At 41.4% G+C, this 18452-nt stretch overlaps 1 protein-coding gene across 1 annotated transcript in view; it reads left to right on the top strand.

The window, feature by feature from the left end:
• Positions 1 to 2294: 2294 nt before the first annotated feature.
• The window catches only part of LOC108430978 (BTB/POZ domain-containing protein KCTD16-like), a 30760-nt gene continuing 14602 nt past the window's right edge, over positions 2295 to 18452 (top strand). Inside the window, exon 1 of the mRNA XM_017703815.2 lies at positions 2295 to 4152. Coding sequence (XP_017559304.1) covers positions 3390 to 4152 — 763 coding nt within the window. The 5' untranslated portion in view covers positions 2295 to 3389. The remainder of the gene's footprint in view (positions 4153 to 18452) is intronic.

Below are 18452 nucleotides of genomic sequence, written 5' to 3'. Positions count from 1 at the left end.
ATGCAGTTTGAAAGACTTCCTGCTGAACATGGCATAATAAGCTACTTAAAAAAAGTAAAATGAAAAATGAAAAAATACTAATAGACTGTCGTTCCTCAAGCGTCTGATCCAGGTGGGAGTGGGGTTTGAGGATCTGTCCGTGGTGCTGAAAGGAGTGCATTTCCTCTCCACCCCAAACGTAGCACACCACATTCTGGATCAGGTGGTGGATTAGTTCTGAATTAAACTCTGCTGGCCAGTAAAGGTGTAAAGACCACTGGCTTAAAAGCTTTACATCACCACAAACTGAACTTGGAAAAGCAATACTGCTTCAGCACAGGCTGATGTAAAAGATTATATGGCTTAGGAGGCACAACAGAGATAAAAAGCCTTAAAAAAAGCCTTAAAAAAGAGGGTTCTTCAAGGGTTCTTTAGGAAACACAAAGGTTATATATAGAACCATGACAACATAAATAACCATTTGAATGGATAAATTGTTCTTTTCATGGTGGAATGCGGTTCGTATCCTTATGATGGAGAAACTGCTGTATATGGTTAATTACAGAACTTTAGAAAATGGTTCTACAGTATGTAGCACCATGATGGTTTTTTCTATTGTCAGAAGTCATAGAACCTTTTTGGAACAGTTTAGAACCATTTTGGTTAAGAGTGTACACTCTTAAAAAGATGGCTCTTCAAGGGTTCTTTTGTAAAGGGAATTGTTCTATTCAGAACCATGGGTTCTATATAGAACTACTTCATGCTTGAATGGTTCTTTGCATGGTAAAATCGTTCTTCGGGTGGATGGAGAATGTGTTATATAGGGTTCTATATAGGACTTTTTTGAAAAGAGTTCTTTGTTGCAAACTTGACATTGTAATAATAGTAGAACCCTTTTGGTGCTATATAGAACCATTTTCAAAAATGTTCTATGTTGAACCATATACAACACATTCTCCATAAATCTCAACAATGCTTTCACCATGCAAAGAAACACTTAAGAATAAAAAGGTTCCATATAGAACTCAAGGTTCTAAATAGAACCATTCCATTTACTGAAGAACCATTAAAGAACCATATTATTTAAAGAGTGTATAAGATTAGGTAACCAGGTCAGTTACATCAAACAATCTAAATCCAGAACTGGAAACTGGATTAAAGGTCTAGAGTTGAGGACCTCTGTTCTAAGGTATTGTCAACAAACCTTTAGTAGCACCTAGATTTGGACATCTGGTTCTGGGAAATTGGGCAATAGTCATACAGACTTATAGAGTCATACAGCCTCTTAAACATGAAGGTTTGGTTCTAGCAAAAACCTTCTAACTCATGTAAAACCTTTGCATGAAGTGGAGGTTCTAAATATTTTCAAAAGATAATACATCTTGTTTATAGCAATGCATCTTCAAAGAATCATACTATGAAAGGATATTTAAGGAACCAAAAGTGGTTCTTCTATGGCATCACTGCAAAGAGCACCTTTTTTAAAGAGTGTAGGTTTAGTCTGGGTCCAGAGAACTGGATCATAGTCATATATACATGCATAGAGTCAAATAGGCTCTCAGAAATAAAGGTTCCTAAATTGTTCTTGGTTTGGATGTATGGTTCTAGGAAATACCTCTAGCTGGTATAGAACATATACATTACCTGGAGGTTCTATGAACTTAAAAAAGATTCTTCAGACTTGCATTCATTTACAGCAATGTTTCTTTAAAGAACAATCCACTGAAAGGAAAGGTTCTTTAGGGAACCAAAGGTAGTTTTTCTATGGCATCACGACAAGGAGCACCAGGCTAAATTTGGGTCTGGGGAACTGGACCATAGTCATGTGGACTCTGAGTCATAAAGGCCATTAACAATATAGGTTCCTGAGTGGTTCTTGACTTTGACGTTCAGCGGTGTAGAACCTTTACATCATGTGCAGGTGCTTTAAACTTTGAAAATGACCTTCACACTCACACATCTCATTTACAGCAATATCTGCTTAAAGAACTATCCACTGAAAGGAAAGGTTCTTTAGGGCAGCAAAAGTGGTTCTTCTACCTCTTTCTTTTTTTAAGAGCTCAGACTTCAAGACTTATAAAACAGGTGATCAATAAAGTCTACTGTCCTAATCAAATTAAAAAAGTCATGCACTTCCACTCAAACTGAGTCACCGCCTCCATCACTGAGTGATTTATTGTAATCTAATGCAAGCATGTTTGCTGTTTCCCAACACTGTCATTTTCCTTTAAGATGATGTAAGGCTCAACTGCCAAAGAATGTGCCCCCTCCTCCACACACACACACACACACACACACACACACTGGAGCAGCATCATTCCACCCCTCTCAGTGCATGCTGCACGCTTTAAGACTCTCCGCTCCAGCCTCAGCCCACACGAGCGGCAGGATCGCGCAGATGTGCCGGATTAAACGTTGCTGAGGTGAGCTGCGCACAGAACCTCTACGGATGTGACACTCCTGGATAAAACCACATTCCAAACTGCTCACAAGCTGAAAGGAACCATTTGGAGAGAAGTTGGCTGGTGCACAATCAGTGGGAGCATCCTTTGGAGAATTGTTTTGTTTAAACAGAGGAGTTGAATGGAAATGGAGAGGTGAGCGTTTCTGATTCTCTGTTTCTCAGAACATAGATCTTCTGAAAAAGTGTTACAGAAGGACGCACCAATCTTTGGGAGGACCATCTACGATGTCTCAAGGATTTTAAAAACTCAGCACAAATGTCAATCAGACTGAAGAGCAGGAGGACCAGGTGGAGGAAGTGATGCAGATCAGGGGCAGCAGTGATGAAGGTAAAAAAAGACAGGCAGCAAAGGTGATGAAGAAGATCAGGAGTGAAGAATATAGAGATCAGTATTAAAGTTGATGAAGATCAGTGATGAATGGTGGAGGTGATGATCTGCCCTAAATGTGACGCACATGATCAGAGCTAAATGTGATGATGAAGGTCAGTGCCAAGCGTGATGATCAGTCTTAAGCCTGATGAAGATCAGAAGATCAGAAGACCAATCTTAAGGGTGATGTTGATCAGTGGTGAAGATTAGTGGTGAATAGTGGTGAAGATCAGAAGACCAGGAGACAGATGGTCAGTGATAAAGGTGGTGGTCAGCAGTAAATGTGGTGAAGAACAGCCATAAAGGTGATGCAGATCAGTAGAGCTGAGGATGAGGAAGATCAGTCCTAAAGGTGATGAAGGTGATCAGCGGTGAAAGCGATGAAGATTAGAGGCGAATCGGACAAAGCGCGGTGTTGAAGTTGACGAAGATCAGAAGATCAGATGCTGAAGATGAGGAAGGCTGCTCGTGAAGATGATGGTCAGTGCTGAGGAAGCAGGTCAGTGGTGAAGCTGAGGAAGACCAGTGATGAAGATCCTGCTCCAGAGGCTCTGAACTTGTCTGAACTTTGTCACCATGGCTCTGACCGAGACCTGCCGGCTCTATCAGTCTCCCAAAGACGGTGGCGGCTCCGCTCACGGCGTTCAGGAGGTCATCGAGCTGAACGTGGGCGGCCAGGTGTACTACACGCGGCGCGCGACCCTCACGGCTTTTCCGGACTCTCTGCTGGGACAAATGTTCTCCCACGCGACCGGCGAGGTGGCGCGGGACGCGCGCGGCCGCTGCTTCATCGACCGGGATGGCTTCTTGTTCCGTTACGTGCTGGACTACCTGCGCGACCGGCGCGTGGTGCTGCCCGAGCGCTTCCCGGAGCGCGCGAGGCTCCGCCGCGAGGCTGAGTTCTTCCGCCTGCACGAGCTCGCGGGAATCCTCGCGGCGGCGGAGGACGAGGTGGGCGACGGCGGCGGCGGCGGCGTACCGGACGACGCGTCTCCGGCCAGCGAGAGGACGGCGCGCGAGGGCGCGTGCGGCTTTCTGACGGTGGCGTGCAAGGGCGCGCGCGTAGGGGACGCGCCGCCACCGCGCATCTCGGTGTGCGGCAGGGTCGGGCTCGCGCGCCAGGTGTTCGGTGACGCGCTGAGTGAGAGCCGCGACGCGGACCGGGCGCGCGAGCGATACACCTCGCGCTGCCACTTGCGCTTCCGGCACGCGGAGCGCGCCTTCGACATTCTGGCCGAAAGCGGCTTTCGCATCGTCGCGTGCAGCACGGCGGTGGCCAGCAGGCACGCGGACGCGGAGAGGGGCGCGTGGAGCAGCAACACAGAGTACGTCTTCTACCGTAAGTCTGCGGGTCGGAGTCCGGGGGTCTCGGGGTTGGGGTCTTTCTGAGAGGGGGTGGGGGTCGTTTTGGTAGTTGCTGTTTGTTCCTGCTGGTTTTATAACGAGCGTCGGTTGTTTTAATGGGTTCACATCACCGTGTAAAGGATCCTAATGGTTTCACAGGCGACCAGTGGCTGATCCTAAAGGCACTTGATGGTTTCCTAATATGATCTAATGGTGCTCCAGAGGAGACTAGTGGTCTCTATTGGAAACCATTCCCATTAGAACACGAAAACATTAGGTTTTGATGTTAATTGTTCCCAGCGGTTCTTTTTTCAGCAGGGTGGGTTCTGAAGGGTTGTTTGCTTTGGATCAGCACTGCGCTAAAACACTGAAGTAACGGGTTGTTGGACTTACAGGCTGAAAGTATCTGGACCTAACATACGGGTGACCTGGCTGGCTGAGCAAAAAGTGCACGGCTTTTAATGGTTTTAATCTCGTAACACTTTCGAAACATTAAGTCTACATTACATCTGTTCACACATCACAGCGAGCCTGATGGTCCAGCCATCAACATCCAAGCAGCACCATCACTGTAGATTTGGTGGGCAGTGGTGTCTGTGTGAGTAAATCCTAGAATCAGTTTGGCATCTTGTAAAGATCTTCTCACGCTTTTGTTGGCGTCTCTGGCTGATGCCGGCAGGGTCTCAGCTGAGGGGTTAACTCTAACAGAGAGAGAGAGAAGCCAAGAGCTTTTCAGCAAGCAGGCTTAGGTTATTAAGAGTGGGTTCGTGGGGAGAGGACACTAGAGCTGGAATGCCAAGGGCCACCACAGCATCTTGTTCTGGCCCTGTGTCGACATAAGATAAATGAACTGTGATGTCTTGAAGTATAATTCAGGCATAGTTGAACTGAACTGAGCATATACAACAGCTTCTTAGGAACTTGCGGAGGGTCTGAAGTTTTTTGAGGGGGGTAGATCTTAGTAGTTTGTAGTTACCAGGGATATTTGGGGGCTTATTTCTTGGTTTTAAGCTATGTAGGAACATGTTTATTAATATATCTGCAATTGCTTTGCATCAACATCAGGTTTTTGTGTTTGGAGGGAAGGCTTTGAGATTTTTTGGGGGGGTTGTGGTTAGTTGAAGTTTAAGGGTTTTGAAGGTTTAGTGATTTCCCAGGGTTTGTTCTTTCACCATCCACATCCAGGCCACTTGCAGTTTTGACAAAAAAAACACAGTTCCTCCTCATCAGCTGATGATCCTTCCTGAGCTGAATCAGGAGTGTTGTGGCAGGGCAGGAGGGCAGGACAGCAGCACAGGGCAGGTGCAGGACTGAAACACTGCCAGGGAAAGGAAAGCAGACAGAAACAATGCTGATGAGTGCTCCCATTTAATAAAGCACTACCAACAGAGACCACTAGAGGGCACACTGCACTAATCAGCACGGCCTAATTGAGCGTTTGGCCTACCTTATATTTCCAGAGAGTTTTTCCCCCCAAGATGTCACTGATATAGAAACACTTATAGCTGCAGGGGCTGCGGAGCCCTGAAGAGCTTGTTCTTGACACCACTTATTGCCCTGCTCTCACAACATTAAGAGGAATCTGCACTCAAACATAAAGTGATGTAACCAAAGCAATGCAGTAGAACAGCGCTGTCTAATCTTATCCTTTTCATTTCAGACGAACTGGGTTCTGTCTAAGTCTTCAAACAACTCATCAAGTGTTTTCTTGCTTTGCTGAAATGCAATACAAGAACCACTTTTGGTTCTCTCGTCTTTATTTCTGAGTTTAAATAAAGGAACTGAATTAACCTCATAAAATTCCAGGACTACTGCATACTGAGGCTTATTATCCATGAATTACCTGGACTGCATTGCAGACTGGTTGAGCTATTGTTCAATTAAGTGTGTAATAAAACTTTGGGCCCACCAGTGGACCCTGGTCATCAAAGGGGATAAGGAACCTTTTATGAAGGGTTCTTCAGTGTAAAAAAAGAGCTTCTACTGACTTGTATTTTTTAGGGCTGCAAAACCCAGTTTAAAAGTCTATCAAGCGATTTCAGCATCTAAGGAGGCAACCAGAGTCACTCTTTACTTTCCTTTTTTATGAGTAAGCTCAACTAAAACTGTTGTCGACCTGCGCAGCACCAAAAGTCTTGTGTTTATTTATTAATGTCTAAAATTTCAAGCTCACTCTGAATTTTTTTAAAGTGTTTTAAAAGATTAGCGAGCATAAAGAGCCTTTCTAAATTTTAAAGAATTGCCACATAAAGTAAAGTTTCTGCACCTATTCAAGGTTTTTCCTCCCACCAAACGCCTAGCCTTTATTTTTAAGGCTCCAGTGATCTGACTCTTGGTTAGCTTCTTAATAAAGAAGTGCTCAAGACGTCTGACGGCACGTAGAAAATCTGAGTGCTACAGAAACGGAAGAGAATGTAGGATAAAGCTCTGTGACAGGGTGCAGATGCTGAGAAATCCCTCTAATTACAGCTTTCAGAGAGAATGCGAGATTAATATATTTCTGTTGCTCATTTTGGTGCATATGTCTGTCTTTTTTGGTCCAGCTGATGTTTTTTTTCCCCTCCAAAATGGAGCATTAGTGGCATTCGTCATGCAGGTTCATGGACACATGCTGTTGGCGCACCATCACCTGCCTTCATTAGTGGCTAATCTGGCTTGTCACAGTTTTAGCTGAGAGATGTTGCGGCATATGGCCAATTAAAAAGCGCTTTGTTGGTAATTCTGAATGAGTCCCTTTGGTAATCCTAAAGAAAAGGTGGCTGGCAGGACCAAGTGCTCACTGAGGACAGGCGGCGCTTTCAAGCGAGAGGACATATGGCTGTTTAATGACTTGCACTGTGTCACCAGAGTAATTACTGCAGTAAGAGAGGGTTCGGACCCGACTGAGTGAAGTTATGACAGGCCAGGAATGTTGGACTGCATTTCATTAGAATAGCATATGTCTATTCACCTCTCAGAAAGACCCGCTTTTTCACCCTGTAGTCTAAGGAAAGCAGGCCAGGCCATCCGAAATGGATTTTCCGACAATTAACTGTTTGGATCAGTGGTGCTGCTACCACACAAAGCTGAAATGCAGCTTGTTTATGAGGTCTGTCATGGAGTTGCATGTGTTGCATCAAAGTCTAATTCACTTACTTAGTGACAAGGCAATAAGCCAACAGTACGGAGAATATATAAAATCACAGAGGGTTATTTTATTTTGTATTTCATACCAGACACATCGGCACAGCAGGCCAGCACTCAAAGGCATGCATAGAATACACAACACAAAGAACATCAACCTTTAGAATATGAGCTGTTTTCCCAAGCTGTGGGCAGGTGGGTTTCTGGGTTTTCTTGTATGAATTCACGCGGCTCTGCTGTAAAATCATCTGCACCGTGTAGTATCTCCCATGGTGCATGAGCCACTTTTACTGCACACTGGAAAATCAGTGGTGTAGTGTACTGCTAATTCCTAGATGATGTACTAGAACTGCTGAAAAAGGAAGTGTGAATGTTGGAAAGTGCACTTTGCATAGCTGATTTGGACTTTAGACTAAAATCTTTTAGTTTTGAGTGACCTTATATCTTAACTGTATTTATTTTATTAACATAAATGACTGAACTTTCCATTTTGACTCTGCCAAAACAATCATAGCTGAAATACATCACAATACAGCATTTGTCAATGGGCGGAAGTCCAAAAGAGCATAACTGACCGCCCCCTCTCTGGGTGAGTAGGATGCAGGATACGTGAGCGCTGTGGAGTGAGAGCAGAGCATGTGATTATGCTTGGAGTGGCTTTTCAGAAAGTTGGAGCAGTCGTGTTTTCTCTCGCTCCAAAATTGCTCCAACACTGCTCCATCTTGCGAGCCAAGAGCTCCATCTTTTTGTCCACCTTTTTTTGGCTTCCTCTGTGTGACATCAGTGATGCGGCAGCGGGACTGATACAGCTTGCTCATGATGGCACCAATTGCAACAAAGTGCTGCAGATGCTGCATACAGTCTAATGTCATCCTTCTTGCTTTAAGAATAATAAAGAAGCATGTGCATTTGTTTGCCCGCTGCACTTTTCTGGCTTGGGATTGGGTAATTTTTCAAATGCTATACCTTCCAAAAAAGGCTGGATAGTACAGAATGTTGAACTAGTTTTCATTTAATAACAGCCATAAAATATATCATTCAAAAAGTAAAATGTAAAGTTTCTTGTCCTTATGACCAAGGCATAAAATAAACATTATGAGACTACATCATGTGGAGCAGTTGTGGAGTGGGGTTTCTCTGATGTTTGAGAAAACAGCAAAAATCAGAATCCCTGGTGTGAAGTGGACGAGGAGTGATTGCAGAACGCTTTGAGTGAGGAGCAGAAATTTCTGCAGCTCTACTCGACCCAGAACTCAGCCCAGTGCTGGGGGTGAGTGGAGCAGCAAATGCATCAGCGTTTCATATGACTCAAAGGACGCATGTGCTAGCCCTCACTTTTCTAGTGCTGGTAGCATGGTGTGATTTGGGAGGCCTAGCTAGAAATGGTGAAAATGAAGGGAAAACAACAACAACAACAACATAATCCATAGGACTGTTATATTGAAGTTATGTGATCCGATACTTTTGGATTGCTTGACTTTTTAAAGTAATGTAATTAAATAAAAACAAGAGGAAAATCATTTCAATGAGATTAAATGAAAACACAAGGCATGCAGAATAACTGCACTACCTTATGAAGCAAAAGTCTAGACAATAGGTGATTTAACTGTCTGTGCTTTGTACCAAAGTGAAAAGTTCAATCTGAGAGCACTCATCACGAATAATTAAAATAGAGATCATGGTAAAAAAAACAATTGTCTTCTGTGTTCTAGCTGCTAAAAGGCCTGTACTGGCTCATAAGGCTTCATAATTGCTGTGTCATGCTTGGACTAATGATTTCCATAATTGGTTGATGCTCCCTTAACTTTCAATGCTAATAGAAGCCCACAGAGAGAACAGTGAGTCAGAACATGAAAACTTAGAGAAAGCCAGTAATGACAGTTTGCATGCATTAAGATTTGGCACTCATTGTTTGAAAACTAGTGGAGTAAGAAATCATTTCTGCGAAAATGAAACAAACATTACTGCTTATGATTTTTTAGTTTCTTTTGACATTTTGGTACTTTTCTGCTCCACACAGGTGACCTAGAGCAGTACAAACTGTTAAATAATGTTAACTTTAGCTCACTTCAACATGTTGGAAAACGTTTTTGTGGTTTGTACCAAAGTGAAAATCAAATAATAGAACTAAGAGAGAGTGTACATGCAGATGAGTTTGTTGCTGTCGAATCTCTCAATGGAAGGCTGGTAATCACTCTATACTTATAATGTTTCTATAATCTGATTACTGCAGTTTTCTTCACCTGTAACAGAACCTTTGCTTTGAAAATCACACTTTATATATTATATATTTTACATTCACTGCCAAATTTAGTTTTCATTGGTGGAAAAGGTGGAAAATACAACTTTTTCATCGGTTCTAGTGCAACGTACAAGTGGGGAAAGTGGGTATTTCCAGTTTCTGACACCAGTTAAATGTGGCATTAGATGTGTTTTTACTTCAGTAACTGCAGTTTTGTGTAACATTGCTTTCATTAGGCTTGTCATGTTATGCAGCTCAGGATTTCAACATGTTTAAAAGGTAACTGAGCATGTTATATTATAGCTAACTTTAGCTTGCTAGTGTAGGCTAACTACTAATCTAAGCGTCATTCAATGAAGTGAGTTACTGTAAGGTAATTTGCCATTTCCATTTTGATTGAGTGTAAAAAGATTTGAGATAATATCACCTTTATGAAAATACAGGCTCTAGAAGAAAATACAGTCCAGTGCAAAAGTCACCCGTTATTTATTTCAAACAAAAAAATAAAAAACATTAAATACAAATTCAAAACTCTTCCCAGGATACTTCAGAGGAGTTTAGACTTTCTGAAACTAGAATTTAAAAAGTTATAAAAGATATTAAAGGAATTGGGCATCATATCAACCATGCCAGAGCTGGTAGACACCAGAACGGTCTCCATCAGATAAACAGCACTTAAAGCTTCTATCTTTGAGAGAGAGGGGAAACTCAGGCTCCACTCTTGATTTGGATCTGAAAAAGTTTCTGTCCATCCTTCCACTGTGAGTAGACGGCTCAACACTATGAGTCTGAAAAGATGGGTAGGTGTTAAGAAGCTCTCACTGAGAAAAAAATAGACTAAATAGAGGAAAATCAATAAAAAGGTCAAGAGTGGACACACTAAATACTGACAAATTGATGTTCTATGTAGTTGTTGAAGATTCTATGCAGTTGTGTATTAAATAAGTTTTCTGCTTTTTTTCTGACTCAAAATGGACATTTATTTTGGCAATTTTAACATTTTAATTAGTTTAACGTTTCAACTATTTTGAATATGATTTCGAATATAAGCAAAAACAAGCGATTCTAACATTTCAAGCATAAGATCAATGCATCTGTGCGTGTTTGTAGACTGACTGGATGTGATCCTCATACTGAACGTACGTCTGGCTTACAGCATGCTGAAGTGAACTCTTGTTCTTGTTTATTCTCAGTCGGGTTTGTTGGCACCAGGCTGCTGAAATGAAGCAGCTTCTTTTGAAGGGGCCTCAGTGGATCCTCTTAAGCTCTCTCGTCCAAGCAGCTCTGACGTTCATCAGTGTTCCACTGCACTGATTGATAATGCACCATTTGTGGTGACATGAAGACTCAGTCTTACGTGGGTGTGTGCTTTTCCACATCACTCGCCAAGTCTCTCTCTCTCAATGTCTCTTTCTCTCTCTCTCTGTTTCTCTTTCCTCTAGGTTTGGGTATTTGCCGCAGGTCATTCTTGACATTTCGTCTTTTATTTATTCGCGTTTGACCAACTGCTGAGTCAAGGTCCTGTTGCAGAATTAATTAACAGAGGCGATTTGCGCTTTTAAGATTTAATCACAGGCTGGTATTTTTATGAGAAGAGGAACATGTTGCCTAAGAGTCACAAGGTTGATTAATACATCTCTCACCCACAAATCATGTAAAGAAAAAAGCCCATTAATTCAGACATGCTTTAAATGTCATGGAAGTTAATACAGCGGTTAAATCTGAGAACACACTTAAAAAGATGGGCCTTTATCGGTTCTTTAGTAAAGCAGATGATTATATACAGAACCATGAACACTTGAAGAACCTAGTATGATTAAAGGGTTCTTTGCATCATGAAATGGTCCTTCAGACTGAGGGAGAATGTGCTGCAGATGGTTAGAACCATCTACAACACATTCTGCATCAGTCTGAAGAGCCATTCTGCTGTGCAAAGGCAACCCCTGTTTATTTGTATAACACCTTTCATGCACTGCTGTCATTCAAAGTGCTTTGCAAATGAGAAAATACAGTCATTTAAAAAGAGTAGAATCGTTTAGGAGAATAGATATTAAAAACGTGATTAAAACAAAAGATTTAAGAGAGAAAATCATTCAATTAAAAACAAATCAGGAACTAAATTAGGATAATTAAATAAAATCAGATTAAATATTTACAATAAAAATGACAAATTAAACGTTAAATGAGGATAAACAAGTGCTGTTACAGAGAAAAGCTTTAGAAACACACAATGTTTCAAGCTGAAATCCTGCACACATAGGAAGGTTTTGAGCCTGGATGTAAAAGTGTCCAGTGTCAGGGCTTTTTCTGATGCTCTCTGTCAACTGGTTCCATTTAAGAGCAGCATCATATCTAAACACTGCTTCTCCACATTTGGTCTTAACCTTAACTAGGGACTAACTAGCTAGTTCCTAATAAGTTCTGCTGAGCTCATATCGCTGAGTCAGTGGTGCTGATAGGAACCAGACGTCTGAAGAGTTTTACGCCTCTAAAAGCTTCCTTACAGAAAGTTTGTACATGGAATGGTTATGAATGTGCTGCCTGATGTCTGAGACATTGTTTTGTAATAGTTTTGACATGTTTTCGACCTAAAATGTATCTTTTAAAAAAGTGCTAACAGCAATGTAATGTAAGGGCGCTGTACAGCTCGATATTTCCCAAAGATTCAGAAGACACATGTCGGTTCACTGGTCATTTTGGATAGTGAATAAAATGGCCATATTTCTATTGTAAATATTCTGAGCCCTGCTTCTTATCACTACCACTCTAAAGAAATCTGAGTGAACCATTTCACAGGCATTCTGAATGACATTCACTGAATTATACAGAAATTTCATAAAATTGGTGGAGTTGTCCTTTAAAATTGAAGGTGTTCTTTGCTTACCTAAAGCAGTGGAAGGAGTGGTCCTTTAAGGAATTGTGTTGGTTAATAATATATGTGCAAGTGTTTTGCAGAGGTTTTACATCAACTGAAGGTTCCTTCTAGAACTGAAAGGCCAAACCAAAAACCGTCTAGCAATCTGCATATTCAAGAACCTACTAATGTAGTGGCTTTTGGTTTGGCCTTTCAGTTCACTCAAATTTCTTTAGGTAAGCAAAGAGCACCTTTAATTTTAAAGGACAATTCCACCAATTATATGCAATTTCTGCATAATTCAGTGGTTGAGAGGTACACAAAGTCATTCAGAGCGGTAGCTGCAGGCTTTCTGGTTCAAATCCCAGTCAGAGCACTGAGGTATGTTCTTACAGTTTTGGAACTACTGCAGGTTTTAGTGTCCTCATGTCTTTATCTGACCACTGTCCATGAGCTGGAAGATTAAAGTAATTCATGTTGGCAGCTAGATTATAGCCTGCATCTCCCTCCTCTCCTCCATAGCATATGTGTAAATGAGAATATATTCTCAGTCCACTTCACCTGATTAAACAGTGCAAACTTGGCTCCTGTGTGTATTTCTCTTACAGCCAGGAGTGAATTTAGGCCAGAAATGACTGGTTGTTTAAAGACAGTTTGGCTAGGAGGGATGTGTGCTATTTAGATTTCTATCAGCTGGTGTAGCTCCTCACGCTGATAAATGAGCTTAACCTGATTTCTTTACTCATTAAAGACCGGAGCCCTGTAGCTAATTACCTCGCGGACCTGCTTGAATGCTCTCTAATTAAAACGCTATCAGATTCTGAATATTACCTTCGCTTTCATGCACAAAAAAGGTTTTCAAATGATAATCAATGACAATGTTTGGGTCATAAAGCAAAAGCATAGATTAAATGATTGTATTGAGTTTTGCAAGCCAGTGAATCAGTGGGATGATTAATAATTTCCATAGCCAGTTTTGTTTATCACACAGCACTGTACAAAAGTCAGAGACCTCATTCATTTAATTTCCAGTCAAGACAACCACTAAGCACAAGTTATTCATCATCATCAGGAAGTTTTTGAACTACGATTTTGTAAAGTCTTGCTTTTTTCACTTATTTTACATTAAACAAGGAAAATATTTATAACATTTAGGAATATATTTTTAAAAATACAACAGATTTTTTCATGTACCTTTACAAGATGTATTCTAAATGTATAATTAATGTGTTCTGAATAAGTTAGTAGTCCTTTTATTTCATAAAATCAACATTATTTGGTAAAAACAGAATCTATTTGAGAAAATATGAGCATCATTATGATTCATCACATGGTCTACATATGTATATGTTTGGATAAATAAAGACATTTTGAGTTATTTATTTATTTTTTTCATCATTTATCCCTTATTTCAAGCCATTGCTTATCTCTTCTATTGGTTATAACATACATACTCTGCCTATATAGTGGACCTATATAAGATGCAAGGGTAAGTGTTTCTTTTAAAGAGGCCAGTGAGATTCAAAACGCGAAGAAGTCAACGAGAACATGTGAAAAGACAGAGATTCTGCATTTGTGCTTTGTTCCCTTCGATGTGGTGAAAATGTCACAGCACACACACTGTCAGACTGTTTCCAGGCCAGTGCAGTCAGTGAGGGATATAGTTACAGAACGGCGCATTAGAACCACAGTCCTGATTCCATTTTCACTTTTAGCAAGAATGTGCAACTGGGCTTGTCAAAATATGGCACGTGCCAAGACTGAGGAGGCTGAGAGAGATGGAGGCAGGGGGAAGGGGTGAAAGAGAGAGAGAGAGAGAGAGAGAGAGAGAGAGAGAGTGAGAGAGAGAGAGTGATTGCCCAAGCTGCTTCCTCTCAGAACTTTAATGTGGACTTGCAGTTTTCATTTTTGCCCCTGAATGCAGTGATTTGCAGCCATAATGGAGTCTGTGCAGCGGTGGCGGCGGTGGCGGCAGCCAGGGCCGGAGGAAATCAATCCTATCACGGTAATGGGGGCTGAGATGGGGCTGACGCGGCTCACTCTCACCACGCAGCCCGAGTCATCCGGAGATGGATGGTGCAAAGTAAATAGCATGCAGCGCAAGCCAGCGCAGGTTTCCAGGGATAACATCACAGCAGAGAAGCCGATAAAGCCCATAGCTGCCTCCCTTGGCGTGTTAATAGTATCCACACCTCTGAAATGTGTGAATCTGCTACGGCTTTGAAAAATGCCATGTGAGCGTACGCCTGCTGTGATGGCATTTCGTTTTCACTGTAAGCCTTACAAACAGGTTTAGAAGCTTGGTGGTGATAGGAGCAGCTTATGAGGGTCCAGGGAATTCCCTGCCACACTGTGTGGCCTGAACGGAAGGAGGGCTCACAAAAAGCTCACTAGGCAAGCATACTAAAAAGTTATAGAGCACCAGGCCATGTAAAAGTCACTCTTTTAGCCCTGAGCTATGCTTTGTTCTTTATATGACCTTTAACCCGGCTCGCGTCTTTGGTGCAGCTTGCTGTGATCTCTAACCCAGTTAGTATCCTTGGTGCAGCCATTGTTCATTTCTGATTTATTAGGCTTTACCTGCAGTCTCGGGAGTCCAATTAGTGCAGTTTACACTAGCAAACAAACTCAATGCCTGACATACAAGGATTTCGAATGCTAGCTGCTTTTCACTGAAAGCGTCCACATTGGGCTGTCTAATTAACAGATGGCCCAGCTGCTGATGTGACATTGTTCTGTGTGCTGGATGCAGAGAGCTTGTCAAAAGGAGCTGAAGAGCACTGAAAAAATGATGCACTGAATTTGCATATTGTTTCAGCGTGAACAAAATGCATTACTAACACAGTTTTCTCTTTCAGTTTCTTTACTTTTGGTCAGTAACTGTAATAGCACAAGATCTGCGTCGAGGTAATGTATGATTGATGGTATATCAAAAGCCAGAGCAGATTCTGAACATGTCTGTCAAGGCTATGTTCGTTTTAATTGGGGAAAGAAGTTCAGTAAGTCAGCGTGTCTGCAGGCATATTCAGGTTTTTAATACTTTTTAAGTTGTTTCCGAATGTAAGGTCGCTTCCACGTGCAGTGAGGGGACACAAGTATTCAGACATGTTCGTTTTTTTGTTTTTTAGTATATTTCCAGTGCATATATCCACTTCAAACTTACACACATAGTGTCTTTTGAAATTAATTGATGCAGAAGATTCAGAAGCATAAACATAGATATGTTTAAGAAAAACGACATTCATAGGGGAAAAGTATTCAGACACCACAAATCAATACCATTAGCACTTTATTGCAAAGCCAATTTTACGTGGAGAAGTCGTTAGCTTTTTGCAACATTTTGGCCCATTCTTGTTACAAGGCTCTCTCTCATGGACTATTATTTTCAATGGAATTCAGGTCATGAGATTAACTCGACCAACTACCTTCACATTTTTAATTATTTAAGTCTTGAGTTATGTTAGCTGTATGTTTGAAGAAACACCTATTTTTTCCCCTTTGTTGGCTGATAAGATTAAATTGTCATCTAATATCTCTTGTTACATTGATACATTCATGTTTCCTTCGTTGATGTGTAATGCATGATGCTCCCACCACCGTAATTCACTGTGGGTTTGGTCTTCTTGGGATCATATCATTGTAATATATCCCTGATGCCATATCAAATCTCAGAGCTGTTTCTTAGCACTTTATCAAATTTGTGACAGTATATCAAATCTAAATAAGTCTAAAATGTAGCTAAAACCCATATCACCATGTCTCTGTGTATGCTAGCTCAGCAGCAAGGAATGTGAGTTTTACAGATTATATTAGTTTTCTGTAGACTGTGTTAGCTTATTGCAGATTCCATTAGTTAATACACCCACTTGCATTCTCAACCTCATATTATTCAGTGAGTATGAGACGTGAACCTGTCTATATGCTAAAATTAAAGAGACCTAAGCTGAAATCAAACTTTATCTAAAAGTTGACAAATCATTTCTGATGCATGTTATTTTAAACAAACATTATAAATATACATTTTTAAGAAATGACATACACTGTAAACGCACATGTAAAAGACAATAAAAAATACATTAGTATATACTGGAGAAATACACAAACTGTCTAAATAAAGCAATTAGTGATACATCAAATAATAACAAATTGCTACAAACTCATGGGGGCCCCCTGGTGGTGGAATAGATCCAATGTAATTGGCCCAAAGTAATGATATCTCATTGTACTAATGTACATGAAGGTTCATTTTCTCCTGTAGTTACAATCTCCTAAATATTTGTCACAACAGTGATTTTTTTTGTGTGTGGAAATTGTACGCATTTGAATCAAGTAACTTCAATGCATAAATTTTCAGTGGGGACTTCGCCAAACGGTGCACTTTCAACAAGTTCCTCCGTTACATAACCAGCATCCTCCTTTTCTGCACTCCTCCGTCTTTGCCTTGTCAGTCGATAGCACAGTCTCGCGCTCTCCATCTCTCTACAGAGTTCATTTTGGCGATGACAAGAGCTCTGCAGGATGTCTCCTCAGTCTGGCTGTCCCATTACGCTCCATCAGCTGTTTTGTGAGGGGTCGCGACTACGGGGAGACGATCCGGATGCTCCAATCTGTCTGCCTGCTGGCCTGCTTCTCCACTCGGCACAGAGGAGTCGCTCGCACTTGTCATCATCATTCAGACGATGCAATTGTCACTTTGCCTGCGCAATACTGGCGCAAAGTGCCTGGCCAGCGCTGCTCGCCCTTGGAGCGGGACAATGAGTGCTTATTAAGTCCATCCTAGATGGGCCCTTCTGTCACCCTGCCTCATTTTAAATCTCTTTGTACGCAGCTTGTCAGCACTTTTTTCATATCATGATGCCTGATTAGCATTGGTATTGAAGGCAGAGGGGATACCATTTGAATCTCATCGCCTAAATATATGCACATTATGCGGCATGATTATTGCGGGGCAGATGATGGTGACCCACAGGGGTTAAAGTGGGCATGCGGCCTGAGCTGACCGCACTGGCTGTGTGTTGGATATTAGGTTTCTGTGTCGGTAAGGAGGAGTTATCAGTATACAGCAATGCTTCTCTTTTCAAGGACAGGCTGGCCTCATTTGTGCATTAACAAAGAAGACAAAGAACGCTAAAGCTAAGAACAGTGCAGATCTTAGAGACATATACAGTGTGATACAATTGACACAAGGACCTTGGTCTCTCTTCAACACCTAGATGAACACACTATGGCTCATTTTATTAATATCTGCTAATTTGCACTTGTTTCCAGCTGTCTTCAAACAAACGTTTCTCCTTACCACAAATCATCCAAGACATGTTTAGTGTCTGAACTTTCCTTCTTTGGTTTTGCACTGAAGCTATAAGACTAACGCAGCTCACAAGAAAGGGCAACTAGCAATTAGCTTCATGAAAAATTGCATTAGGGCTTTCACAACTACACTGCTAAAATATATTATACAATTTAAACTTACAGTCATAAAGAATTAGCCCTGTGATTGGTTCGTAATTTGAATAATAAATCCCAGGCTTATTACATGCTAAGGCTTATTATGTGGTAACTACAGGCACTTTAATGGAAAAGGCTGAGCTGTTCTTAGGTGTTAGAAGTGTGGAATAAAACTGTGGGACCACTGGTGGACCCTGGCCATTTAAGGAGATAAACAGGCTGTCCACAGGTCATTATACCACTGCATTTAGCACTCTGATGATTCTCCACAAGGAGGAGTAATTAGTACTCATGTAACGTTTGTGTTCCTCACTGAAAGGGAGGAAACCCACGCCAACACAATGAATGCCCATATGTTTGTAATTACAAATTTCAGATATGTGAAATCATGTAAAGCTTCTCTCTTCCAAGTTGTGTCTATATGAAGTAAAAGTGCACATGAAGTAGAAGGTTTTGCTTAACTAGGCCTTGACTGAACAGCTCAGCGGACAGCCCCACTAGTTACAGCATAGCTGGTCACCAGCAAAATTGGTGCTGAAAATCACTGCTGTTCAAACAAATCTTTGTATCTCCAAAATGTAGAAGAAAAAAAAACATATTTTACTTTTAATGTAAGTCAATATAACCAGAC

Source organism: Pygocentrus nattereri, chromosome 11 (genome assembly GCF_015220715.1).
Source record: "Pygocentrus nattereri isolate fPygNat1 chromosome 11, fPygNat1.pri, whole genome shotgun sequence".
In the NCBI taxonomy this organism is placed as follows: domain Eukaryota; kingdom Metazoa; phylum Chordata; class Actinopteri; order Characiformes; family Serrasalmidae; genus Pygocentrus; species Pygocentrus nattereri.
This window is presented reverse-complemented; position numbering and strand designations above follow the sequence as displayed.